Source organism: Trichechus manatus, unplaced genomic scaffold (genome assembly GCF_000243295.1).
Source record: "Trichechus manatus latirostris isolate Lorelei unplaced genomic scaffold, TriManLat1.0 scaffold00024, whole genome shotgun sequence".
In the NCBI taxonomy this organism is placed as follows: Eukaryota; Metazoa; Chordata; class Mammalia; order Sirenia; family Trichechidae; genus Trichechus; species Trichechus manatus.
The window spans coordinates 1,587,898-1,610,850 of NW_004443960.1; the positions used below are offsets into that span (position 1 = coordinate 1,587,898).

Genomic DNA, 22,953 nt, shown 5'->3' on the forward strand with positions numbered 1-22,953 from the left:
TCTGACACATGGGGTCGCCACGAGTTGGGTGGACTCAATGGTAGCTAATAACAACAATATATCTATCTTGCTCCCTGCCACATAGCAGGCACTGAATGAATAGTTTACTTATTACTTATGCCTGTGCTCATTGTCTGTCTCCTCTTAGGAGGTAAGCAGGGCTGTCTATATTGTTCACTGGTGTATTCCAAGCGCACAGACAAGCGCCCAGCACGTAGCAGACGCTCGGTGAACGGAGACCGAGGAGGCGCGGGTGCAACGGCGCCAAGGTCCCACGCGGGGGCGCCCGTGCTGCGAGGCGTGTGCGGAGACAGGCCAAGGCGGGGGACCGACGGACTACAAGTCCCATGGTGCCTCGCGCCGCCGCCCGACAGTGCGCAGGCGCGGCCGGCCGAGCGTCCTTCGCAGCGGGCGAAGCAGGCCGCGGCAGCTAGGCCGAGGCCGGGGATCCGAGCTTGCCGCCCGTCGCCGCCATGCCGGACAGCTGGGATAAGGACGTGTACCCCGAGCCCCCGCGCCGCACGCCAGCGCCATCGCCGCAGACCTCGCTGCCCAACCCCATCACCTACCTGACCAAGGCCTTCGACTTCCTCGTGGACCGGCCCGTGACCCTCGTGAGAGGTACGAACCCCGGGCCGCGCCGCCCCCCCGGGCATCCCCGGGTCATGGCGCTTCACATGGAGCCCCCTACTGCACCCCAGGCCTCGCCTCCCAGAACCGCCCCCACCGTCCCCGGGATTCCCGCTCCATGAACATCCCCGGGTCATGGCGCCTCACATGGACGCCCCCCAACACACCCCCGGCCTCGCCGCCCGGAACACCCCCCTGCCGCTCCCGAGACCCCTGCTCCCCGAACATGCTCGGGTCCTGTCATCTTGTATCGACCCTGGCACTGCACTCCTGCACATCCCCGGGCCCTGTGGCCTCACATGGACCCCCCACTGCACCCCAGGCCTTGCCTTGCAGAACCCCACCACCACCGTCCCCAGGACCCCTGCTCCTCAAACGTCCCCAGCTGTGGTGCCTCACATGGACCCCGCCTCCCGCTGCACCCCAGACCTCACCGAATACCCACCACCCCCCTGGTCCCAATACCCTGGCTTTGCCCCATGGGAGTCTCCCTCGGGTCCTCTGCCTCCTTGGTTTCCCTGCACCCAGGGCCCTACCTTCTGGGACCCCCACCCCCACCGCACCTCCTACACAGGGAACCACACTCTCAGTCCTGCCCCTTGGAAGCCCCTCCACCACACCCCTGGCCACCGGCCTCCCTGAGCATCAGAAGTTTGTGGGTCGCAATCATCTGTGACCTGGGCTTGTTGGGCCTCAGTCTCCCCACAGTGCTGTGTGGGGTAGGCTCCCGTTAACCGGCTGTCCACTGTCAGGGTGGTCATTTGCCCACTTTGGGCAACAGTTACCTGCTCACAAAACGACAGGATGCTCAGTGATGGCCAAGGTCCCCCCAACCTGGACGTGCTGCAACTCACCCTCTGTGTGTGCCCAGCATGTGAGCTGCCCGCATCCCCATGTCTGGTCCCCAACAGGCTGCTCAGCACTGGTCTGGGTCGCCCCCTTTGGGGTCAAGCTCAGTGGAGCAGCCTGAGAGCATGCTCTGACTTCAGTCACAAGTCATCCACTCATTTAATTAATCAATTCACCTGGTCGACAGATCACATTAGGGGCACTTATCATTCTCTGGTGGCTATTCTGTCATTACTTGCCATGGAGTTGGCCCCCAACTCATGATGACCCCATGCACAACAGAACAGAATGCTGCCCAGTCCTTTGCCATCCCCACGACCCCACGACCCGTTGTGATCCATCGGTTTTCATTGGCTGGTTTTTTGAAGTACATCACCAGGCCTTTCTTCCTAGTCCCTATTAGTCTGGAAGCTCCACTGAAACCTGTTCAGCATCATAGCAACACGCAAGCCTCCACTGACAGATGGGCGGTGGCTGCGCAGGAGGTGCATTGGCCGGGAATCAAACCCAGATCTTCCACATGGAAGGCGAGAGTTCCACCACTGACCCACCAGTGCCTCATATGGCTTTTCTGTTTGTTAGTAGCTGTCGAGTCAATTCCGACTCATGGTGACCCCGTGTTTGCAGAGCAGAACTCCTCCCTAGGGTTTTCAGAGCTGTGATCTTTTGGAAGCACATCGCCAGGCCTGTCTTCGACGCTCTTCTGGGTGGACGGGAACGACAATCTTTTGGCCAGTGGTGGAGCGTATAACCATTTGCACCACTCCCGGAGGCTCTGGAATCAGTATAGCAGAGGGCCCAACTCATGCAGTGATTTCTTAGAAAGTGTTTCAGATGCCTGGATGTGATCTCATTAGGTTCAACTTGGCAATGTACCGATGGGGAAGCTAAGGCCCAAAGGTGAGCGGTGGCAGAGCTGAACTACAACTCAGGGTGGTGGCCCCTGTGCTGTGCAGGGTGTGGTCTTTAGCAGGGGCTGGGCTCCCACCAGAGAATGGGGTCTGCACAGCAGGGGTCTTGGCCGCTGGCCTGGGTTCCAGTCCCTGTTTGTCACTCCCAGCTGTCTGTAGCCCTCAGCCCTCTGTCTGTAGATGAAAAGGACCTGCTGCTGAGGGTTGTTGCGGGGACAGTGAGACGGTGCATGCAGGAGCTGAGGATGATGCCCAGCACACAGTAAACAGTGATGCCACATGGTCCCCTAGTCCTTCTTAGGACTGTCACCGTGACACCTCTTCTTGGAGACAGAGTGCCCGTTTCTGTAAAAGCTGGGAACATTGGGGACATCTGCCCCCTCCGCGGCTAACGTGGAAACTGCCGCCTTCCCACACCGATGGGCCGTTTGACCTGGGTTTCTCTCTGCAGACTTCATCGAGCGGCAGCACGCCAAGAACAGATACTACTATTACCACCGGCAGTTCCGCCGCGTGCCCGACATCACTGAGTGCGAGGAGAAGGACGTCCTGTGCATGTTCGAGGCAGAAATGCAGTGGCGGAGGGACTAGTACGTGCCTGCGCCCGGCCTCGTGCGCCTCAGTGGTCCCAGCTGTGCAGCAGCAGTGTGTCCTGCCAGGCTGTGCTCCCTGGGGATCCATGGCTCCATGGGGGAGGAGGGCCACGGTCCTGCTTTGACCCTACTTTCCCTGGGTACAAGGAGCCCTGGTGCCGCAATGGTTAAGCACCTGGCTGCTCACCGAAAGGTCAGCAGCTCTGCAGAAGAAAAATGTGGCAGTCTGCTCCCATAAAGATTTTAAAAAACAGAGTAGAACTGCCCCATGAGGTTTCCAAGGAGCGGCTGGTAGATATGAACTGCTGACCTTTTGGTTAGCAGCCAAGCTCTTAACCACTGTGCCACCAGGGCTCCAGACCAAACCCAACCCACTGCCGTGGAGTCAGTTCCAGCTCAGCGACCCTAGAGGTTTCCAAGACTGTACATCTTTACTACGGGAGCAGACCGCCACATCTTTCTCCCCTGGAGCTGCTGGTGGTTTTGAACTACCGACGTTCTGCTGTGTCCTACAGGGTTGCCGTGAGTCAGAATTGACTCGTTGGCAACGGGTTTGGGTTTTTTTTAGATTTTTCCCTGGGTGCAGGGCAACAGTTCTTTTCAGATTGCCTTGCTTGTCCCCCTCTTCCAGCAAAGTTGACCAGGAGATCGTTAACATCATCCAGGAGAGGATGCAGGCCTGCCAGCAGCGGGAAGGCGAGAGCTACAAGCAGAACTGTGCCAACGAGCTGGAGCAGTTTGCCCAGGTGTCCAAGGCCTACCAGGACCGCTGTGAGTGCCTGCCTGCTTTCCCCAGGGCCCCTGGGTCCTGCTTCCCCACACAGCTGCCCCAAGTGGGTCTCATTTCTTCACAGAACCACCTGGGAAGGTTTATAAACGTGTCACTACCCATGGCTGACCCTTGGCCAGTTAAGGCTAGACTGGGGACAGGACTCGGGCCTCACTGATTATCTGAGAACCGTCACCTCAGGTCCCTCCTGTGGCCATTCCACCCCAGCTCCCCTGCGTTTGAGAAGGTTCAATATCCTCATGGCGGAAATGGTTCATGACTTCCTGTTCCCCTCCCTAGATCACGACCTGGGGGCCCACTTTTCTGCCAGGAAGTGCCTGGCCAAACAGAAGCAGAGGATGCTGGCTGAGAGAAAAGCTGCAAAGGAGCCAGCTGCTGCCTGAGCCCCTTCCTGTCACAGTTTTACTTCTGAAATAAAGTGACGAACTTGTCCAGGTTTCCCGTGTTGCCTCCAACTCAATCCCAAACCCAGTGCCATCAAGTCCCTTCTGACTCACAGAGAGCCTGTGTTAAGAGTTTAACTGCTTTGCAAGGTTTTCTCCGCTGCGATCTTTATGGGAGATCACCAGGCCTGCCTTCCAGCACCACTGGATGGGTGTGATCGCCAGCCTTTGCTAACTGAAGGCAGACCGGTTTACACCGCCCAGGACAACCGCCTGATTTGGCCGGTCCCACCCCCACAGATTCAGCCACCACTAGATTTGTGAGAAAAAAACACAAAAAGTTTTAACAGACAATTCTTTTTATTTTTCTTGTATAAAAACCACTATGTGGTGGCCACAGCTGGAGCCTGGGTCCTCTGCACCGAGACTCTGGTGTGGGTCTTTACGAGATGGTCAGTGAATTCCTGAAAAGACAAATGAGGGTTTAACCACACCCAGACACACTGCCACCCATCCTCTGGGCTCCCTCACGAGGTGGGCTGCTGAGACTAAAGACAGCTCCGCCCCACTCAAGCAGCAGATGGTACCTGGTAGGGAGACTTGGTGAACACGGTCTCTTTCCAGAGGTCAGGGGTGAGATAGCTGTAGGTCTTGGAGATGGCATCAAAGGTGGCCTTCGCTAGAGAGTGGGAAACATCAGAGAGGTGGAGCCTTTCTTCAGACAACCCCCACCCCAGACAGATCCTGGGAACAGAGGCCAGAGTGGTCCCCACGTGTGCGCAACCTACCAAAGTTGCCCAGAGTGGCAGTGCAGCCCCTGGCCGAGGTGTAGCAGTCGTCAATACCGGCCATCATCAGCAGCTTCTTGGGCACAGGGGCCGAGACTATGCCAGTGCCTCTGGGTGCGGGGATGAGGCGCACCAACACAGAGCCGCAGCGGCCAGTCACCTAGAAGGGCACAGAGTTCAGGGGCCCAGAAAGTCACACAGTCCTTTGCAGGTCCCCTCTCCCAACTTGCAGCCTCCTACCTTGCAGGGAACAGTGTGGGGCTTGCCGATCTTGTTCCCCCAGTAGCCTCGCCGCACAGGGACGATGGAGAGCTTGGCCAGAATGATGGCCCCGCGGATGGCGGTGGCCACCTCCTTGGAGCACTTAACGCCTAGACCGACATGCCCATTGTAGTCCCCAATGGCAACAAATGCCTGCAGACACAATGAAACGGGTTGTGGCCAGACCCCGAGGTGCCCAGCGTCAGTGCCCAGCGCCCAGAGCTTGTTGCGCCCCTCAAGGAAAGAAAGGCCACAAGGAGGCCTATCCGACGTCCCGAGGAGATCCTTCGTCTCTCTCCCCATTACGAAAATCACACGTGTTCAGGCAGGTGTGACTACGCAGAGCTGGGAGAGTCTCACAGACCCGCAGGCACAAAAGGCCCCACAAAAGCCAAGGTACCTTGAACCTGGTCCGCTGGCCGGCGCGAGTCTGCTTCTGCACAGGCATGATTTTCAAAACCTCGTCCTTGAGGGCCATCCCCAGGAAAAAGTCAATGATCTCAGACTCCTGCAGAAAAGGGAAAACTTAACGTGATATGTTTACTAAAAAGATTAAACCAAGGCTTCAAACAGCTTCAAAAGTCTGTTAAACATGTATTTTCCTAACAAGTTCTGAGAAAGCTGGAGACAAGAATCACCTCTGAATATTATCTTAGTGTAACTCTTGATTCAGTAAATTTAAGTTGAAAATATAAATTCTAGAGTTCTAACTGGAGCGAACCAGTTTGAAGCTCTTAGTTAAACACAAACCCAAACTTTAAAAACACCCATAGTCGTGCGTTCAAGCTGTCCAGCCTTCTAATCCCCCTACCCGGTCCTAAAAGGTGTCAGACGAACACCACCACTCACACGGTTCAACAAACGTTCCACTCGAAAATCAGAGCCTTGCGCCTCTCAATGGCTGGAAAACGGCAGAACCTGAAACCAGGCCTCCAATCCCAGCCCAAGCGAGACCCCCCCACCCCGCCGCCCACTCCTCCGCCAAGGCCCTGGATGTGCCCGGCGGCCCGTCTGTACCTTGATGGGCAGGGAGAAGAGATAGATCTCCTCCAAGGACTTGATCTTCATGTCCTTAACCAGGCGACCCAGCTTGGTGACGGGGAGCCACTGGAGGGACAACAGGCGCGGTGAACGGAGGCCTGGCGGGCCATCGCCGCCCACGAGCCCGCCCCAGGCGCACAACCTAGGACCTACCTCTTTGTCCTCGGCTTTGCCTCCGCGAGCTCCGCGGCCTCGGCCCCGGCCCCGACCCCGGCCGCGACCCCGGCCCCGCAGGCCACTGCCGAAGCCTCCGCGGAAGCCGCCGCGGGTTCCCATTCCCGGGCCCCCGGGGCCTCCAGGCCCTCCCGCTGCACCGGCGTCATCCGCCATTTGCTGAACAAAGCGACAAGAACAAACCAGTCAGTGAGACCGTGGCATCCGCGGCCGCCCGCGGGCAAAGCCCGGCATGGACGGTGACTCTCGCCCCCGCCCGATGTCCGCGGATTCCCGCCGCCCTGCCCGCGCGCCGCGGCCATCACCACAGTAACTCACGTGTTTTTTCGGGGAAGAAGAACGACACAACCCAGGAGGAGGCTTTTATATCACGCCAGGCATCGCGAGATCTCGCCCGCCCGCCCGAACCTGAACGAGCCGCGACGCTCCGCCCACACGATCTAGGTGCGCCTGCTTCTGCGCCTGCGCCTTGCCCCCCGCCCCCGCCCCACCACCCGCGGCCGGAAGGCGCCGGCGGGAGCGGGCGGATGCTGACGTGCTGGTGCCGCTATAAATGCAGGCCTGCCGCAGCGCCTCCTGTCAGCCTCGTGCTTTCTCCCGCAGCACAGGTTCCGCGTCGCTAGGTACGTCTGCGACTCTCGCATGTCCAAGTCTGCGCCGGGCAGACCCTGGCCGAGGCCCCCGGAGCGGTGGTCCCTTGGGTGGTGATCCCGTGGGTGGTGGGCGGGGAGCCCGGCGCTGGTTGAAAATCGCCTGCGGCCTCGTCCGTGGCCACGGGTGAGATTCGGCGCCCAGAGCCACCGGGGGCCTCCGCTCGCCGCCAACTGCCTCGATGTGGGCGGCTGAAACCCAGGCCCCGACAGGCGCCGCCGCATCCAGGCCTCGGTGTGCCGCCTGCCCGGTTCCGCCTCTGACCCTTCCTCTCTCCGCAGGTCCCTGAAGCCAGAGCCTGCGGACAACGCCTCCGGAACCGCGGGGTGGGGAGGGTTGGTTCTCCTTATCTCAAATAAAGCTGTTTGTTTGGTGAACTCGCGTGTGGGTGTTTTTGCAGCCACGTTTGTTGGTCTGGGAGATGCATCTATTGATGCTGGCACCAAGGAAGCTTTGGAGGGGAGAACCCCGGGGGATGCTTCGGACTCCTCACTGGAGTAGGACTTGGGTCTCCCGGGTCGGCAAGTAGCAAATATACGGGTTGTGAACCCTGATCTTTCTGTCCGTACCCCAGACGTATCCCTTGGGCCTCCATACCGTGGGGAGGGTGCCCTGGGGTGAAGTGAGTGGCTTGGGCCAGCAAGGATGGAAGTGTAAGATTTCCAGGTCGAAGCTTTGCTCTGAGGATAGGGTTTAGGTTTCCTAGGATTTGTCCAGCGAGACCTAGGTGAGCTTGGCACCCCAACAGCTCTGAACTTGCCGTTTCCTGTTTAGTTCTTCACCTGTGGGAACATGCTGGTCCCACAAGTTATACTTGGTTATCTGATGGCTTGTTTCATGAGTCTGTCCGGATCATTCCAGGTGACCTGCTCTGGAGGGCTTTCCCCGCACACCCAGGGGCCTCCCTGAGCTCTGTGGGACTCTGCAGGTTGCACTCGAATAAGGTCCTCACAGCCCTGGTCTGCTCTGGAGCTAGCACCCAAGCTCCTGGATCCTGGTTAAAGTCACACAGCCCCCAAGCTCTTGAAGCCCTCGCTACCTGGGCAGCCTGTTTGAGGTGGGGGGCAGAGGGGGCAACTCTGAGCCTGCTCAAGTCTCAGCCCAGTACAGCCTGGGGAGTAGTGGTCAGCCACCCCCAAGCGCAGGGGCTCTGGGTGGCGGCTGCCCCACCCCTCCCTGTGATCCGCCAGAGGAGAGCAGGGGCCAGGCCATGCAAGGTCCCAGAGGGCCCTGGGCCAGGGCTGTGATTGGCCTGAGCCCGACAATGCCACTGTGATGTCGGCCCCCTCCCGCTGTGAAATGGAGGCCCCTGCGCCCTGCAGGTCAGTGAAGCTGCCGTCCTGACCCAGATCATGGTGAGCCCAGGCCTCGTGCCTCCTGCTCTTAGATCTGTGCCCAGTTCTGGAGACGGGCTTGGGCTGCACCCCACTCCTCTGATAAAGGGGGGACACTGAGTTGCAGCCCCCCCATGTGGGGCAGGGGGACCTTTCAGAGGGCGCCTCCAGCCAGGTCTAACTCCAGGCGAAGACCAGCTTCTTCAGCCTGGGGCTGGTTGAAGGGAAGTCAAAGCAGGTGCTGACCCAGCTCCTCTACTTAGGATTCTCATGCAGCTCAGCTACCTGCCCAAAGCTTGTTGGGAATCTCGACCTCTGGGTATGTAGAGTGGGGGTCAGATCCTGGTCCCAGCCCTGACATTCCGGCCTTTGCAGAGTGGAGGGTATGATCTCAACCTCTTCGCCAGCCCTCCCGACTGCAACTTCCTGTGCTCCATCTGCCATGGGGTGCTCAAGAGGCCGGTGAGGTTGCCATGCAGCCACATCTTCTGCAAGAAGTGTATCCTCCGCTGGCTAGCCAGGTGTCCTGGGCACCCAAGGGGCGGGGAGGCCAGGGGAAGGTTGGCCAAGCACTGGGTCACGATGGCCATAGGTTCAGCCACCAAAGCCAACACTAAGATGTGTGGGGAGCCCTCCATGGTGTCTGCAGCCCCCACGCCCCTTACTGCCTGAGCCTCAGAGTCACCCCACCCTCTGAAAGCTCCCTGTAGTGGCTCCTTCATGCCTCCTTCCAGCTGGGGCTGGCGAGGAAAGGGTCACCCAGGGAGGGCCCAGCCAGGGGAGGCACATGGCTGGCGCTGCCCCCTCCCCACTCTCCCGCTCACCCCCACCTGGGGCACGCGCCTCCTTCCAGGCAGAAGACCTGTCCGTGCTGTAGGAAAGAGGTGAAATGGAAAAGCATGGTCCACGTGAATAAACTCCGGAAAATCATTGGCCGCCTGGAAGTCAAGGTAGCTCACGGCAGCCCCTCCCACACCCCCTCATCACCCTTTCGAGAGCAGGAGGGGCAGAGCTAGGAGAGGGGAGGAGAACCCCATCTTCAGACAGAGCTGACGGTTGGTTTCTGCTCTGCATCCTTGGGGTCGTCAGACCTGGCTGAGTTTGAATCGCGGCTCTACCACTTACTTGCTGTGTGACTGGGCCCTTAGCTGTGAATGGGGGTGATAGAGGATTTTTAGAGGATGGAGTACCTGGCATGCCAGCCATTACTCTCCAGCTCCCTAGTTTTACAGATGGGGAAACTAAGGGTCAAAAAGGGGAAGTGACAGGCTTCAAGTTTTGCAGGGGTAAAAAGAAATCCTGGTGTACAAGCCCTACCAGACCCACGCAACCATGTCCCTCCCTGCTCTCAGACTCTGCCCGCCTCTGGGACGGCTAGGCTCCCATCTCCATGCGTTTGTCCGCTGTTCCTTCCCCTCTCCCTACCAGTCCTCAGATGAGCTTGGGATGCCCCCAATTCGCTGGTTCCTGGTCTGTGGAATGTGGTAGAGTTGGGGGACTAGGGGGCTGTGAGTCCGTGGGCGGCCCAGCTGGCAATGCCCAACCTGGTTTGGCTCACTAGGTGCCCTCCCCTGCCCCCAGTGCAAGAACGCTGAGGCTGGCTGTTTGGTGACGTGCCCCCTGGCCCATCGTAAGGGACACCAGGACTCATGCCCCTTCGAGCCGATGGCCTGCCCCAATGAGGGCTGCTCCGCGCGGGTGCCACGCCGGGCTCTGGCCGAGCACCGGCAGCACTGCCAGCACAGGGCCCAGCGGCGCTGCCCCCTGGGCTGCGGAGCCACCCTTGGCCCTGCCGAGCAGGCCGACCACAACTGCTACCGTGAGCTGCGCGAGGCCTGGGGCCGGCGCCAGGAACGCAGCCGAGCCCTGCTGTCCCGCCTGCTGAGGTGCGTGCGCCGGGTGCATCGCTCCACCAATCTCATCCGCCGGCAGCTGGCCCAGCTCGCGGACTTCCTGGAGGAGGACGATGTCCAGCTCGAGAGCGTACCAGAGGAGGAGCCTGAGACCGCCCCGGAAGGCAGCAGCGGGGCTGGGGTGTGGGAGGTTCAGGGCCAAGGTACCTTGTACATAGAGGATTAAATAAAAGCGGAGCCCAGGCCTGGCCTACCTCGGTGCCTGTGTGCTTGCTGGCCCCGCCTACCTCTCCTGTCTCTTCCCTTCAGCTCCCCAGAATCGCTTTGGCCTAACCCTCGAATTCTCTAGGCTCTTTCCCACCACTGGGTCTCTACACTGGCTGTTTCGCCTGCCTGGAACGGTCTTGCCCTCACTCTTCATTCGCCTGGTTCCTGTCTCTGATCATTTTCTCCTAGCCTCTTTCCAGGTTTCTTTCTGCCAACCTCTTTTACCAGCTTCACAGCCAGTAGCACAAACTCTGAACTCAGTGGAAGAATCAACTGCTTACAACAGCCCATAAAAAACCCTCCCATGATCTCTGACTTCCTCTCCTTTCCTCCCGCTCACTTCCTGCAGCCACACTCTGTTGCTCCTGCTACTTACCTGGCATGCAGCCCCCCCAGGGCCTTTGCACTGGCTGTTCCTCAGCCTACTTCTTCTCAAAGACCCCTTCTCCACCTACCCCATTTAAAATCACACCTCCTGCACTCCACCATCCCTTACCCTGAACTATATTTTCCACAGCACTTAACTATTATGATTCTCTTGCCGGTTCCAACCCACCCACTAGAACGTGAGCTACTAAACTTTTGTTTATTGTTGTCTTCCAAGTGCCTCGAACAGTGCTTTGTCCGTATAAAGCGTTCAATAAACGTCTGAATGACTCTGAAATTCGCCGCTTTATTCATTTAGCTGTGCAATTTATCATATCAGACTGAGCCCCCTCAGGCAGGGACTGGTTCACCAGAGCGCGCTTGACCCCATATCCCAGAATGCCGAGGAGGCAGGAATTTTGGGATTACTTTACTACCCAAAAGGTCAGTAGTTCGAATCCACCACCCGCTCCTTGGAAACCGTAGGGGGCAGTTCTACTCTGTCCTATAGAGTCGCTATGAGTCGGAATCGACTCAACTGCAACGGTTTTGGTTGGGTTTTTTTTTTTTTTTTTTTTAGTAATCTTGGGATTACCACGAATACCTTTTTTATTTCCATTAAAAGATCAGATCCCTGGCGAACCCCGCCACAGGTCCCTCTAGGAAGCCCCACACTCCCATCCTCCAAAACGGAAACGCTCTCCCGCAGCTTCCCCTGTAGGAGCAGCTACTGCCCACATCAAAGATGGCGCAGTGCGCGTAGTGCTGATGACGCCATAGTGGTCGCAGATGGTGACGCTATCGCAGCGCGCCGGCAGTGTGGAGTAAGGCGTCCGATCTGCCTCACGCGGCTGCGGCATCTCTGACAGATTCCAGCGGGAGTGACGGCGTCCGCGGCGGCGGCAACATGGCAGAGACAGCGGCCGGAGTGAGCCGCTTCAAGGCCAAGTGAGCCAGGGGTCTGGGGCTGCGGGCGCCGCCCAGAGAGGGAGCCGTTTTCCCAGGCGGAGGGGGTTGAAGGGGTGCGTGGAGCCGCGCCCGCCGCGGACTGGGCACGCATTCGGTGTCTGGGGATGCGTGAAGGCTGTATACGCTTGGTGCGCGGGGTCGGGGGCAGCTGCGGTAGTACAAGGTGGAAGAGCCAGCTCCAAGCGCGGGGACTGGAGCCCGGCCGGAGCAGCAGGAGTCGGTTAAGTGCGGCTCCTGTTTTAGTGCGTGGAGCGGAGAGAAAAATCCCAGAAGAGGGGCGGAGGGATGGTCTGAGCACAGGTCAGAGCTGGTCCTGGGCGGAGCGGGGGCCTTCACCCCTTCAGCCTGGGGAGCTTTTATGGGCTGTCTCTGTTCTCCAAGCAGCAGGAAGAGAGGAGGAGACGGGCGGGCGAGGTCCAGAATCCTGTGGTTGACCCTGTATCAAGTGCTTAGTTCCGGGGCGGGTCACACTCAGCTCCCTGCCTTGTGGAGCGCAGTCTGACGGGGTGATACGTTAAGCAAATCATTTTTGTCACCAGCAGTGGAACTTCGGTTGTAGAAAGTACTAGCGAAGAGAAACCCCGGTGCTGAGGGCACATCATTTGGATGGTTAACTGGGTGCGGGTGATGGGGGCTTGGTTTCTTCTTGGGAGTCAGGCTCTCGTGACCCCTTCCCCATCCCTGGTTCCCTGAGTTGAGTTCACCAGGCATTGAAACTGGGGGAAGAGAGACCGAGGCCTCATACAGGGAACAGCCGGTAGGAGACCCGCGGGCAGAAAATAGAAAACGACTTGTCACAGGAGCTGGGTCCACAGCGGTGTATCTGCAGAGTGGCCATGAGAGGGAAGAGAGGAGCAAGAGAGGTTGGCAGAGGCCCCTCTGGGCGAGACCTTGGCGGCCTTGTAAGGAGAAAGGAGATTTTTAAGCAGGGCAGGGACATAGCTGCAGGGTGGAGGGAGCAGCTGGGGGCCCTGGAGGAGAGGCTGCAGTGGTCTGGGTGGCAGAGAGGAAAGTGGGCAGCAGGAGTGAGGTCACAGGAGGGCTGCTTAGAGAGTAGGCTCCAGGCCAGGCCGGGGCGGGAGGAGGGAGCCAGGTCTGGAGAAGGAGGTGCTGGATCTCAGGGCTGACAGTTACTGAGGAAAAGGAAGATGCTCTAGGCTCCAATACCAGGCCTGTCTTCCGGTGACCAGCAGGGGGCACCCAAGGCCTAGCGAACTCTGCCCTGGGGAGCCTAGGCTGCCTGGGTCTGATGCAGCCATCTCTTACTGCTGTGAGATCCCAAGTGGACCTCCGATCCCTGCAACGTGGGGGTAGCTGCAGGCAGAATTCGAGGCGATGAAGTGTAGAGCTCAGCCAGGGAGCCACCTTTTCATGGCCCCGGGACCCCATTTCTGTTCTCGTAACTCTCTCCCTTGGCCCCTGCTGCTGCCCAGGAGCTGGTCTCAGTGCAGAGGTCCTCGGGGGCAGGGCCCTGTCAGGGTCATCTCTGGGAGAGCACCGGCACAGGGCCGGGCATAGGGACCAGGGGGCGGCTGGTTCACTCACTCCCCATCCTTCCTCCAGCTATGCCATCGAGCGCAAGATCGAGCCTTTCTACAAGGGCGGGAAGGTGCAGGTAGCTACCCGGGGCAGGGTGGGAAGTGGGGAGGCAGGCCTGGGTGAGGGGTGAGGAGCACTGCCCGGCTGAGATCCATTTGTCCCCAGCTGGACCAGGCTGGGCAGCACCTCTTCTGCGTCTGTGGTACCAGAGTCAACGTCCTGGAAGTGGCTTCAGGGGCCGTGCTGCGGAGCCTGGAGCAGGTGAGGCCAGAGCCAGCTGGGGGACAGGGGGTGCGGGGAGTCAGCCATCCTCATGGCGCTATCCGCCCCATCTCATCTCCAGGAGGACCAGGAAGACATCACTGCCTTTGACCTCAGCCCTGATGATGAGGTGTGTGGGGCAGGCATGGGAGGTGGCTCTGATCCCCGCGCGCACATTTTGAGCCTGTGGGGAGGGGTGGCTGTGCCTGTACTCCAGCTGAACCACGTTCTCCTCCAGGTGCTGGTGACGGCCAGCCGGGCATTGTTGCTGGCCCAGTGGGCCTGGCGAGAGGGCAGTGTCACACGCCTGTGGAAGGCAGTCCACACAGCCCCTGTGGCCACCATGGCCTTCGACCCCACTTCCACACTGCTAGCCACAGGTAGAGCCCCAGCCAAGTGGGTGGGCCGGAGGGCATACGGGCGGGGGTGTTGGGAACACCAGCCCCCGTGCCTCATACACACCTCCTGCAGGCGGCTGCGATGGGGCCGTGCGCATCTGGGACATCGTTCGACACTACGGGACGCACCACCTGCGGGGCTCAGCGGGCGTCGTGCGGTGAGTGGGGCGGCCGGGGACAGGGCGGGCGTTAGGCCCCAGGCCCCGGGCAGCCCAGAGCTCACGTGCCCACCGTGTGCTGCAGTTTGGTGGCCTTCCACCCGGACCCGGCACGCCTGCTGCTCTTTTCCTCAGCAGCGGACGCCGCCATCCGCGTGTGGTCCCTGCAGGACCGGTCGTGCCTGGCCGTGCTGACCGCTCACTACAGTGCCGTCACCTCGCTGGTCTTCAGTGCCGACGGCCACACCATGCTCAGGTCAGCGGGCAGACCGCGGCAGGCCTTGGTGGGAAGCGGGGGGCACGGCGGAGACGCCTCCGCTGAGGAGGCCGTTTTCCCCCCAGCTCTGGCCGTGACAAGATCTGCGTCGTCTGGGACCTGCAGAGCCACCGGGCCGTGAAGACCGTGCCAGTGTTTGAGGTGGGCTGCCGGGGGTCGGCGAGTTGGTGGGGAGGGCCCTGGCGGCAGCTTCTGACCCAGCTCATCCCCAGAGCGTGGAGGCCGCGGTGCTGCTGCCAGAGGAGCTGGCGCCTGAGCTGGGCGTGAAGTCCCCCCCGGGCCTGCACTTCCTGACGGCTGGCAGCCAAGGTGGGTGGAGCCGGGCCTCAAGGCGAGAGGTGGGCAGCGGGGACTGAGGCGGCCCGCAGGCCTGCAGGTCCCAGCTGCCCCGTCCCTGCACAGGCTCGCTGCGCGTGTGGGAGGTGGCATCCGGGCAGTGTGTGTACACACAGCCGCGGCTGACAGGCCCCGGGCAGGAGCTGACCCACTGCGCCCTGGCCCGCGCTGCCGGCCTGCTGCTCAGCGTTACTGCCGACCACAACCTGCTGCTCTACGAGGCCCACTCGCTGCAGCTGCGCAAACAGGTGAGCACCGCCCCGCATAGCCTGGGGTCGCATGGAGCTGCCGCTCCCCAGCACGGACCCCCAGTTCCTGTCCCTCCTGCCCTCGCACAGCCCGGGGTCATGTGGAGCTGCCCCTCCTGCCCCCACAGTTTGCCGGCTACAGCGAGGAGGTGCTGGACGTCCGGTTCCTGGGGCCTGAGGACTCCCATGTGGTCGTGGCCTCCAACAGCCCCTGCCTGAAGATATTTGAGCTGCAGACGTCGACCTGCCAGATTCTGCATGGCCACACAGGTGTGCAGCACCCACAAGTGCCCAGACCCACCCTTCCCTGACCACCTGGCCTCTGACCACCCCCTCCCCGTTCCTTCCAGATATCGTCCTGGCCCTGGATGTGTTCCGGAAGGGGTGGCTCTTCGCTAGCTGTGCCAAGGTGAGGCACTTTGAGAGGTGTGGAGGTCCGGGCCACCCAGGTGGGGAGCCAAGGCAGTTGGGCCACCCCGGCCTGTCTCCTCAACCCTCTCCTGTCCCAGGACCAGAGCGTTCGCATCTGGAGGATGAACAAGGCCGGCGAGGTGGCCTGTGTGGCTCTGGGCTCCGGGCACACACACAGCGTCGGCACTGTCTGCTGCTCTAGGTAGTGGGGCTGGGGTTGGGGCCAGGTGGCCAAGGCCCAAGCCCTGCTGAGAGGGCTCCAGCCCCGGGAGAGAGGGGAGGAGGCAGGACGGAGAACAAGGGCTGGGAGAGGGCTCCTGGGACCGGGTGTTGGGGCTGGGTGGATGAACGAAGGGCATCAGAGTGAACAGCATGACCCTGCCGGAGGCCCAGGCGGGGCAGGCACACTGGGGTCCTGTTGTCAGGCCCACTCCTTTGGTGTGCTGGCACCAGGCTGGGGTGGTGAAGGGCTCAGGTGCAGGCAGAGGGCTGGGGCTTTGCTCCCAGAGACATCTGCGAGTGACGTGTCCCCTTTCCCCTCCCCATCTAATCCCACCACAGGCTGAAGGAGTCCTTCCTGGTGACAGGCAGTCAGGACTGCACGGTGAAAGTCTGGCCACTCCCTGAAGGCCTGTTGTCCAGGACCACCGCCCCCAGTGGGGGCCCCGTCCTCCTGCAGGCCCAGGCCACACAGCGCTGCCATGACAAGGTGACGGCACTTGCCGCTGGGGGGTGGGGTGGGGGACGGGCACCGCCCAAGCTGGGGTCCGAGCCAGCGGCCTGCTCCCGTCTCCAGGACATCAACAGCGTGGCCATCGCCCCCAACGACAAGCTGCTGGCCACAGGCTCCCAGGACCGCACGGCCAAGCTCTGGGCGCTGCCACAGTGCCAGCTGCTGGGCGTCTTCTCAGGCCACCGGCGTGGCCTCTGGAGCGTGCAGTTCTCGCCCATGGACCAGGTGCTGGCCACGGCCTCGGCCGACGGCACCATCAAGCTCTGGGCGCTGCAGGACTTCAGCTGCCTTAAGGTGAGCTGCCCCCACCCCAGCCCGACCCCCCAGCCGACGGCACCTCACCCCATCCTCCCCCCCACAGACCTTCGAGGGGCATGACGCCTCCGTGCTGAAGGTGGCCTTCGTGAGCCGGGGCACGCAGCTGCTGTCCAGGTTAGCGGCCAGGGCCCGGCAGGGTGGGCCAGGCGGGCCGGCTCAGGACTGAGCCCCCATCCCTCTGCCCCTCCCTACCCCCACCCCAGCGGCTCGGACGGGCTCTTGAAGCTCTGGACCATCAAGAACAACGAGTGTGTGCGCACGCTGGACGCCCACGAGGACAAGGTCTGGGGGCTGCACTGCAGTCGGCTCGACCACCACGCCCTCACTGGTGGCAGCGACTCCCGCGTCATCCTCTGGAAGGTGCGGGGACTGGGTGGGGTGGGATGGGGGGGCACAGGGAGGCTGGTCTGACCCCAGTGTGACCCCAGGATGTGACGGAGGAGGAGCAGGCCGAAGAGCAGGCCAAGCGGGAGGAGCAGGTGGTCAAGTAAGTGTGCCGCTGCCCGGCCTCTGTCCGGCCCCCTGCCCCACCCGTCAGCAGCCCACCGTGGCCTTCTGTGTGTCACCGTCACCCCTTCCCCTGGGCGTAGGTACCGGCATCATCTCTGCTTTATGGCAGTGGGAAACAGGCTCAGCGGCGGGTGGAGGGGGACACAGCCTGCCCTGTTCCCCGAGGGACCCTCCTCTTTCCCCCACCCCCACAGGCAGCAAGAACTGGATAACCTGCTTCACGAGCGGCGGTACCTGCAGGCGCTGGGCCTGGCCATCTCCCTGGACCGGCCGCACACTGTGCTGACCGTCATCCAGGGTCAGTGCTGCCCCAGGGGCAGGCGATGGGCAGGACGGGGGTCCCGGGTCCAGTGCAGCCCTTCCCAGGGCTGGGCAGGGCAGGGGGCATCCTCGGGTCAATGGGCCTGTTCCCTGGATCTCAGCCTCCCTCTTCCACAGCCATCCGCAGGGACCCTGAGGCCTGCGAGAAGCTGGAAGCCACAGTGCTCCAACTGCGGCGAGACCAGAAGGGTCAGTGGTCTGCGGGCAGGAGCCGGTCAGGGTGAGGGTTGCCTGGTGGGCAGCGCTGACCATCCCTGTTGCCCGCAGAGGCCCTGCTGCGCTTCTGCGTCACCTGGAACACCAATTCGCGGCATTGCCACGAGGCCCAGGCCGTGCTGGGCGTGTTCCTGCAGCACGAGGCCCCCGAGGAGCTGCTGGCCTACGAGGGCATGCGGGCCACGCTGGAGGCCCTGCTGCCCTACACCGGTGCGTGGCATGGCCTGGGGTGGGCGGAGCAGGCACCGGGCCCCGGGGACCTCCTGACCCACCTCTGCACTCCCCCAGAACGGCACTTCCAGCGGCTCAGCCGGACACTGCAAGCAGCCACCTTCCTGGACTTCCTGTGGCACAACATGAAGCTGTCCCCGGTCCCAGCTGGCCCCCCCGGCCCTCTGAGTCGTTCATAAAGGTGTACTTTTCCCTCCTGCCTCCCTGTGTCTTTCTGAGCACTACTGTCACCCCACATCCCTGGCCACAGCCTCGGCCCGATGGTCCACCAGCCAGCCAGCCCCCTCCCTGCACGCTAGCTGAGGTCCAACAAGCTTTCCCCTCAGCACAACCAGACTGGGTTTATTCAGAACAACTTTACTCAGGAAACTATAGCCAGAAAGGAGGTCAGCCTCATCTTGCTTCCCTTCCAGCATCAGGCGGCGCAGATGCATCAGTTACCCCCTGGGGTCTGATCCTCCTCTCTAAGCAAACCTAGGGGCCTACCTCGGAGCTGGACAGGCCCCTATCCCAGACAGTTTCCGAGCCAAGGTCCTTCCTAGCATGGCGTCAACCTTCCGTATTCCGTTTCGCACACCCTCAAGCCAGTCCCTGGCTTCCTGGGTCCCAACCTAGTGCCCTGTGGGTGGTGACGCTGCTGCAGCGGCTCTGAATGGCACTCAGCGGAGGCCGGACGGGCACGGCTGGGCGCGTGGCAGGGAGGGACTCCCGGGCCCGGCCCGCGCTGTCTTCCCTGCCGGCAGCCCCGCCCAGGAGCGCGCCCAGCCTGTCGGGCCGCAGCAGCACCGCTGGCAGGAGGCCGGCCCGGCTACCGTACCTGCGAGGATAGGCGGGGTCCGGTTAGCTCTCGGCCCTGCCCCTGCCCGTCTTGGCCGCGCCCGAGCCGCGCCCGCGCACCTGCACAGCCACCAGCCGCGGTCTGACGTCTCCAGCACGCGCACGCGCGCCCCCGCGGGCACAGACAGCTCGTCAGCGCTGCAGCCCTTGTAGGCGCGGGAAGCACAGAACTGCGCCCCTGCGGGTGGGAATGGGGGGTCACCACTCGGACCCTCGTCATCTACGCTGAGTCACCACCTCCTGGGTCTGCTCGAATCTCTGCTGACGTCAGGACAGCTCTGAAATCCACTCGGGGCTCCCCTTGCTATGAGGACCGAGAATACGTGCCCGCCCCTGCCACCCACCTGTGCCCTTAGCCCCGTCCAACCCCACGGCCTCCTCCCCTGGCTTGCTCAGCTCCAGCGGTGCTGGTGGGCATTGGGGGGTGCATACCGCTGCTCCCCCGCGGCGGGTCCCCCTCCTGCACCTGACCCGGGGCCACCTCCTCCAGGTAGGGAGCGGGAAACCAGGCCATCTGCTTGTCCTCGTTCTCCACCAGCCACCAGCCTGTGCATAAGAGGCGGCAAGGTTTCAGATCCCGGAAGCCTGCTGGGACCTGCGCCAGAGGGCGAGCCCCAGCCCCCTGCCCAGCCGCACCGGAGGCGTGTCGCAGCAGCACGTCCAGGGGCTCCTGGGCCCGCACATGGAAGGGTCGGCCCCGCGTGTCCTGGGTGCGGTAGGGCTGCAGGCAGTGCAGGCTCTGGGCCTCCAGGCTGCGGATATCGAGCCTGCCCACGGGGCCGGGCAGAGGCTCCTCCGGGACGGGCAGAATCACCAGGCTGGGGAGGGCCGCAGGTGACAGGTGGGAATGGACCCGCCACCCCCACCTCCCACAAATCCGCCCAATCTCGCAGTTTTTGCTCCGTGTGACCCCTCCTCCCCATACACCCTGCGCCTCCCCATCCTCCAAATGCCACCGTGGCCGGGAGTTGGGCCGGGTCAGGCACCTGCCGGGTGGCAGTGTGGGCTCCAGGTCTAGGGGTTGCGGCGCGAAGAAGCCGGTGAGCGCCGGGCTCCGGGATACGTGCTCCACTGCCGTCAGCAGTGTCCCGGCATAGGCTTCCAGGAGCCTCAGGCGCGCCAGCCCGCGGCCCGTGCGCGCCCCGCGCGCCAACGGCGGCACGTCTGTGGGCACGACAGGGGTGGACCGTGGGACCCCGTCCCGGGCTCCCCCACCCTGTGCCGGGATCCCCCACCCCGGACGGGGCGGGCTCCCCCACCCGTGTCCCAGCCACCCCGGCCTGACCCGGAAGCGTGGGGAGAATGCGGTCGGATCTGCGCAGCAGGCCCGCCTCGATCGGGAAGGTCTCCTGAAGAGTCCTCTGCGGAGAGAAATGGGCGGATGGGTCTCCGAGATCTCAGGGGTCCTCTGCGACGGTGGGGCCCCCAAGCCGGGACTGTAGGGGTTGGAAGCTGCGAGGCACAAGGGGAGCCCGTGGGCGGGGGTCACCCAGGAGTCATGCGTCGGAGGCGGTTCGGGGACCCGGGGTCGCCCCAGGGTCACTCACGTGGAGCCTCCTGAACTCGTCCCGGCTCCTGCGCACGAAAGTCTGGCCGCCGTCGGACCAGCGCACGGAGAAGGCGAACGTCTGCGGGAGAAAAGGTTGGGGGTCCTCGCGGGGCTGGGGACTGCGTCTTCCCTTTTGGGTCCGTTAGGAACCTCTTCGAGTACCTGGAGCCTCCCGGTCTGCACCAGGGCCGCTGCGCGCACAGACACCGGGTATTGGGGGCTTGCCATGGCGAAGGCCTGCCGATCCCGCCTCCTCCCTGTCGGCTGGGGGCTCCCAGGCACCCAGAAGACTGGCCGGAATTCCCTGATGAGGCCCCGAGTTGGCCAGGCTCCTCCCCTGGGTAGCTGCTTGGCCGTCGGTCCCTCGCAGGCTCCTCGATGCCCCCCAACTCAGATCTGGGGAGCAGGAGCACAGAACTGGGAGGCCCAAGGCAGAACCAGGTTGGAGGGAGAGCTGCCTTGCTCTGGAGGTGTGCAAGAAAGCCCATGTCCTGAGGAAGGAGCGGCCCGGGGGCTGGGACAGTGGCCTAGGGCCCTCCTGCCCTAGTCTAGCAGTGGGAGGAGAGAGGAGAGGGAAGGGCTGGCAGTCCCCACATCAAAGTGCCTGCTGGGCCAAGCTTGCTCCCCGCTGTGCAGGGCTGGGGCCAGGAGGGCCTCCTGTGGGTGGACCCGTGGGCTCTGTCTTTATACTTGCCTGGGGGGCTGTCTGCAGTTGCATCAGGAACGTCCCCACCCAGTGCTAGGGGCTTTAGAGTCCTTTGTCTCTTAAAGAGGGCAGTTCTCTTCCTGTTCCCAAGCCACAGGGAAGAAAATTTGTGTTAAATGGATAATTAATGCGAGTTTTTCTGTACACGTGCACATGGGGGGGTAGACCTCCACAGGCTCACCCCGAGTTTACCCTAGGGTGAAAAGACTTGGGCCAGAAGGAAGAGGGGAGGTGGCAGCCAGCCTTGTTCAAGGAGCAGCCTCTGAATTCATGATGTCTCACGATTTACTGCAAAGGAAAGCCCCACCCTTAGCCTTTGAGGGCAGAAGTGACCATTCCCCCACCAGCCTGGGCGGTGTGGTGAGGAGGCTCTGGAAGCCCTGGCAGAGGCTTGGCTGGGTGCCCACCTCTTATAGAGGAGGTGCCCCACTTTCTCATAGGGGAGACTTCTGGAGCCCCATCCGACCCACAGGAAGAGCAGTGATTCCACCTGGCACTGGGGCCCCAGCTCTGTGTTAGGACCCTCCCTCCCCCAGGCATTCCTCCAGGAATTTGCCCTGGCCCTGGCCTCCTCAAAGGGCCTTTGTGTGTGTGTCTGTCTGGCTGGAGCCCTCACACCTGCCCTGGTCTCCATCCAGGTGATGAGCACCTGCTGACACAGGTCTGAGTCGAAGCTTGCTCTCAGCTCAGCTGTCACCTTCCACCCACCCTCAGGGGGCCATGCTGAGGGTCCAGAGCCTGCTCCTCTGGAAGAGAAAGGAGAGAAGCCAGGGAAAGGTGGGGGCTCACTCACAGCTAGCCACCTGGAGGGAAGCTGTGGCCCCCTCCTGATGTACAGCCCCTGCTCCACACCCCTGCAAACCCTGGATCCTCCCCACTCCCTTCCTATCCACAACCGCCACCCACCCCAGCTCCTCACTGACAACTCTGCCCCATGAAACCCTCTCCCGGTATGACGACCAGCGGTACCTCTGCAAACAGAAGACAGATCACGTCCACTGGCCCTTCCCAAAACTGTCCAGCTCCTTCCTACCACCCTTCGAATAAATTCCCAACTCCCACAGAGGCTGACAAGGTCCTGTGTGATAGGGTCTGCCCACTCCTGGACCCGCCTTCCAGTCAGTGCCACCAGCATCCTGCCACCTGGGGCCCTGGGCCTTCACTACCCTCCTGAGTGCATTCCTCCCCCTTCAGGCCTCAGCTGAAGGGTCACATCCTTAGAGAGGCCTCCCGGCTTTACCACGCCCTGTCCATGCCCCTACCCCACCGTTTGTAACTGAACATTTATTTGTGTGCGTCCGTTTTGGTTGTTTCTGTCTTGACCATTGGACTATGAGCTGAGGACGTCAGGGATGGAGTCTTGTTCCTGTTCTGCCCAGCGCCTGGAACTGCGCTTGGGACAGATGAGGCCGGCACCAATATTTGCAGAATGAATGAATGACCATACGGAAACTGAGGTATCCCTGAGTCCGCTCCCGAGGCGGGTTTAACCCCTTATCCAGGCTGAAGGGTCCGAGCAGGCCCTGCCCTCTGGGGCAAACGGGTGCGCGCCACAGCCGAGACGCGCGCAGCCTTTCGGTCGTTCCGGCCCCACCCCGCGTTGCCAGGCGCCTGTTGCCATTGCGCCGGAGCGAAACGGCGGGACCAGGGCCGGTGCGAGTGCACCGGCGTCTGTGCGGTCAAGACCCCGCCCCGCGTTGCCAGGCGCCCGTTGCCATGGCACCGGGGCGGTGGGCAGCTGGGCGCGCCGCCCCGCTGAGGGACGGCACAGAGCCCGGCCGCGGGCACCCGGGACAGTCCGAGCGCAGTGATGGGGGCCTCGCGGGCTCCCACCCGGACTTCGCCTGCGCCTCAGCCTGAGCCCAGCGCGCGGCCGCGCCGCCGCTTCCACACCACACTGCTGTTTTACTGGAGGAAGCGGGAGCGCCCTTCCGCGCGACGCAAGCCGGGCCTGGGCCGGGGACGCAGGCCGAGGGGCGTGAGCAGGGCACGGGCCTCCCGTCCCGCCGCCACCCGGGCCCAGACCCCCGCTAGGGAAGCGGCC

General features: G+C 62.3%; 6 protein-coding genes and 2 non-coding genes across 8 annotated transcripts in view; 5 read left to right on the forward strand and 3 right to left on the reverse strand.

The window, feature by feature from the left end:
* The first annotated feature begins 436 nt into the window (after window positions 1–436).
* On the forward strand, window positions 437–4,457 carry NDUFB10 (NADH:ubiquinone oxidoreductase subunit B10). Its single transcript, XM_004373166.2, has 4 exons — window positions 437–621; window positions 2,842–2,980; window positions 3,615–3,754; window positions 4,053–4,457. Exons 1-4 carry the CDS (start codon window positions 474–476, stop codon window positions 4,154–4,156), a joined length of 531 nt encoding a protein of 176 aa, XP_004373223.1. The 5' UTR covers window positions 437–473; the 3' UTR covers window positions 4,157–4,457.
* A 40-nt stretch (window positions 4,458–4,497) lies between these two features.
* RPS2 (ribosomal protein S2) lies at window positions 4,498–6,805 on the reverse strand. The gene is made up of 8 exons (XM_004373167.3): window positions 6,739–6,805; window positions 6,400–6,579; window positions 6,223–6,312; window positions 5,606–5,713; window positions 5,185–5,358; window positions 4,945–5,104; window positions 4,744–4,835; window positions 4,498–4,620 (listed from the first exon to the last, which is right to left on the reverse strand). The coding sequence occupies exons 2-8, from the start codon at window positions 6,574–6,576 to the stop codon at window positions 4,540–4,542; spliced, it is 882 nt and encodes a 293-aa protein (XP_004373224.1). The 5' UTR covers window positions 6,577–6,579; window positions 6,739–6,805; the 3' UTR covers window positions 4,498–4,539.
* LOC111820021 (small nucleolar RNA SNORA64/SNORA10 family) lies at window positions 5,427–5,560 on the reverse strand. Its single transcript, XR_002823582.1, has one exon. It is a non-coding gene; the product is annotated as a small nucleolar RNA SNORA64/SNORA10 family (small nucleolar RNA).
* A 352-nt stretch (window positions 6,806–7,157) lies between the features above and the next one.
* On the forward strand, window positions 7,158–7,285 carry LOC111820017 (small nucleolar RNA ACA64). The gene has a single exon (XR_002823580.1). It is a non-coding gene; the product is annotated as a small nucleolar RNA ACA64 (small nucleolar RNA).
* Window positions 7,286–8,346: 1,061 nt separating this feature from the next.
* On the forward strand, window positions 8,347–10,484 carry RNF151 (ring finger protein 151). The gene is made up of 5 exons (XM_023728548.1): window positions 8,347–8,393; window positions 8,514–8,580; window positions 8,781–8,926; window positions 9,259–9,355; window positions 9,987–10,484. Exons 1-5 carry the CDS (start codon window positions 8,347–8,349, stop codon window positions 10,482–10,484), a joined length of 855 nt encoding a protein of 284 aa, XP_023584316.1.
* A 1,224-nt stretch (window positions 10,485–11,708) lies between these two features.
* Window positions 11,709–17,996, forward strand: TBL3 (transducin beta like 3). The gene is made up of 21 exons (XM_023728550.1): window positions 11,709–11,839; window positions 13,424–13,475; window positions 13,565–13,660; window positions 13,743–13,790; window positions 13,899–14,040; window positions 14,132–14,216; window positions 14,302–14,472; window positions 14,559–14,634; window positions 14,706–14,802; window positions 14,896–15,077; window positions 15,206–15,347; window positions 15,428–15,486; window positions 15,587–15,690; window positions 16,050–16,197; window positions 16,285–16,515; window positions 16,583–16,653; window positions 16,743–16,899; window positions 16,968–17,026; window positions 17,244–17,347; window positions 17,488–17,559; window positions 17,638–17,996. The coding sequence occupies exons 1-21, from the start codon at window positions 11,799–11,801 to the stop codon at window positions 17,994–17,996; spliced, it is 2,496 nt and encodes an 831-aa protein (XP_023584318.1). The 5' UTR covers window positions 11,709–11,798.
* Window positions 17,997–18,396: 400 nt separating this feature from the next.
* NOXO1 (NADPH oxidase organizer 1) lies at window positions 18,397–20,431 on the reverse strand. The gene is made up of 8 exons (XM_004373389.1): window positions 20,366–20,431; window positions 20,202–20,282; window positions 19,940–20,015; window positions 19,641–19,818; window positions 19,291–19,472; window positions 19,087–19,200; window positions 18,715–18,832; window positions 18,397–18,634 (listed from the first exon to the last, which is right to left on the reverse strand). The coding sequence occupies exons 1-8, from the start codon at window positions 20,429–20,431 to the stop codon at window positions 18,397–18,399; spliced, it is 1,053 nt and encodes a 350-aa protein (XP_004373446.1).
* Window positions 20,432–22,719: 2,288 nt separating this feature from the next.
* The window catches only part of GFER (growth factor, augmenter of liver regeneration), a 3,267-nt gene continuing 3,033 nt past the window's right edge, over window positions 22,720–22,953 (forward strand). Inside the window, exon 1 of the mRNA XM_023728551.1 lies at window positions 22,720–22,887. Within this exon, the coding sequence (XP_023584319.1) occupies window positions 22,720–22,887 (168 nt within the window). The remainder of the gene's footprint in view (window positions 22,888–22,953) is intronic.

Bases quoted from the DNA above. Each gene is read 5' to 3' on its own strand.
- NDUFB10 (XM_004373166.2), top strand. From the start codon at position 474: ATGCCGGACAGCTGGGATAAGGACGTGTACCCCGAGCCCCCGCGCCGC. The intron at 622-2,841 runs GTACGAACCCCG...TTCTCTCTGCAG, and splicing joins GCCCGTGACCCTCGTGAGAG to ACTTCATCGAGCGGCAGCAC. The intron at 2,981-3,614 runs GTACGTGCCTGC...CCCCTCTTCCAG, and splicing joins ATGCAGTGGCGGAGGGACTA to CAAAGTTGACCAGGAGATCG.
- RPS2 (XM_004373167.3), bottom strand. From the start codon at position 6,576: ATGGCGGATGACGCCGGTGCAGCGGGAGGGCCTGGAGGCCCCGGGGGC. The intron at 4,836-4,944 runs GTAGGTTGCGCA...CCCACTCTCTAG, and splicing joins TGCCACTCTGGGCAACTTTG to CGAAGGCCACCTTTGATGCC. The intron at 4,621-4,743 runs GTACCATCTGCT...TTGTCTTTTCAG, and splicing joins TCACCAAGTCTCCCTACCAG to GAATTCACTGACCATCTCGT.
- RNF151 (XM_023728548.1), top strand. From the start codon at position 8,347: ATGTCGGCCCCCTCCCGCTGTGAAATGGAGGCCCCTGCGCCCTGCAG. The intron at 8,394-8,513 runs GTCAGTGAAGCT...CCTCTGATAAAG, and splicing joins GAGGCCCCTGCGCCCTGCAG to GGGGGACACTGAGTTGCAGC. The intron at 8,927-9,258 runs GTGTCCTGGGCA...GCCTCCTTCCAG, and splicing joins ATCCTCCGCTGGCTAGCCAG to GCAGAAGACCTGTCCGTGCT.
- TBL3 (XM_023728550.1), top strand. From the start codon at position 11,799: ATGGCAGAGACAGCGGCCGGAGTGAGCCGCTTCAAGGCCAA. The intron at 14,473-14,558 runs GTCAGCGGGCAG...TTTTCCCCCCAG, and splicing joins GACGGCCACACCATGCTCAG to CTCTGGCCGTGACAAGATCT. The intron at 17,560-17,637 runs GTCAGTGGTCTG...TGTTGCCCGCAG, and splicing joins ACTGCGGCGAGACCAGAAGG to AGGCCCTGCTGCGCTTCTGC.
- NOXO1 (XM_004373389.1), bottom strand. From the start codon at position 20,431: ATGGCAAGCCCCCAATACCCGGTGTCTGTGCGCGCAGCGGCCCTGGTG. The intron at 20,283-20,365 runs GTACTCGAAGAG...TTTCTCCCGCAG, and splicing joins TGCAGACCGGGAGGCTCCAG to ACGTTCGCCTTCTCCGTGCG. The intron at 19,201-19,290 runs GTGCGGCTGGGC...TCTTATGCACAG, and splicing joins GCTGCTGCGACACGCCTCCG to GCTGGTGGCTGGTGGAGAAC.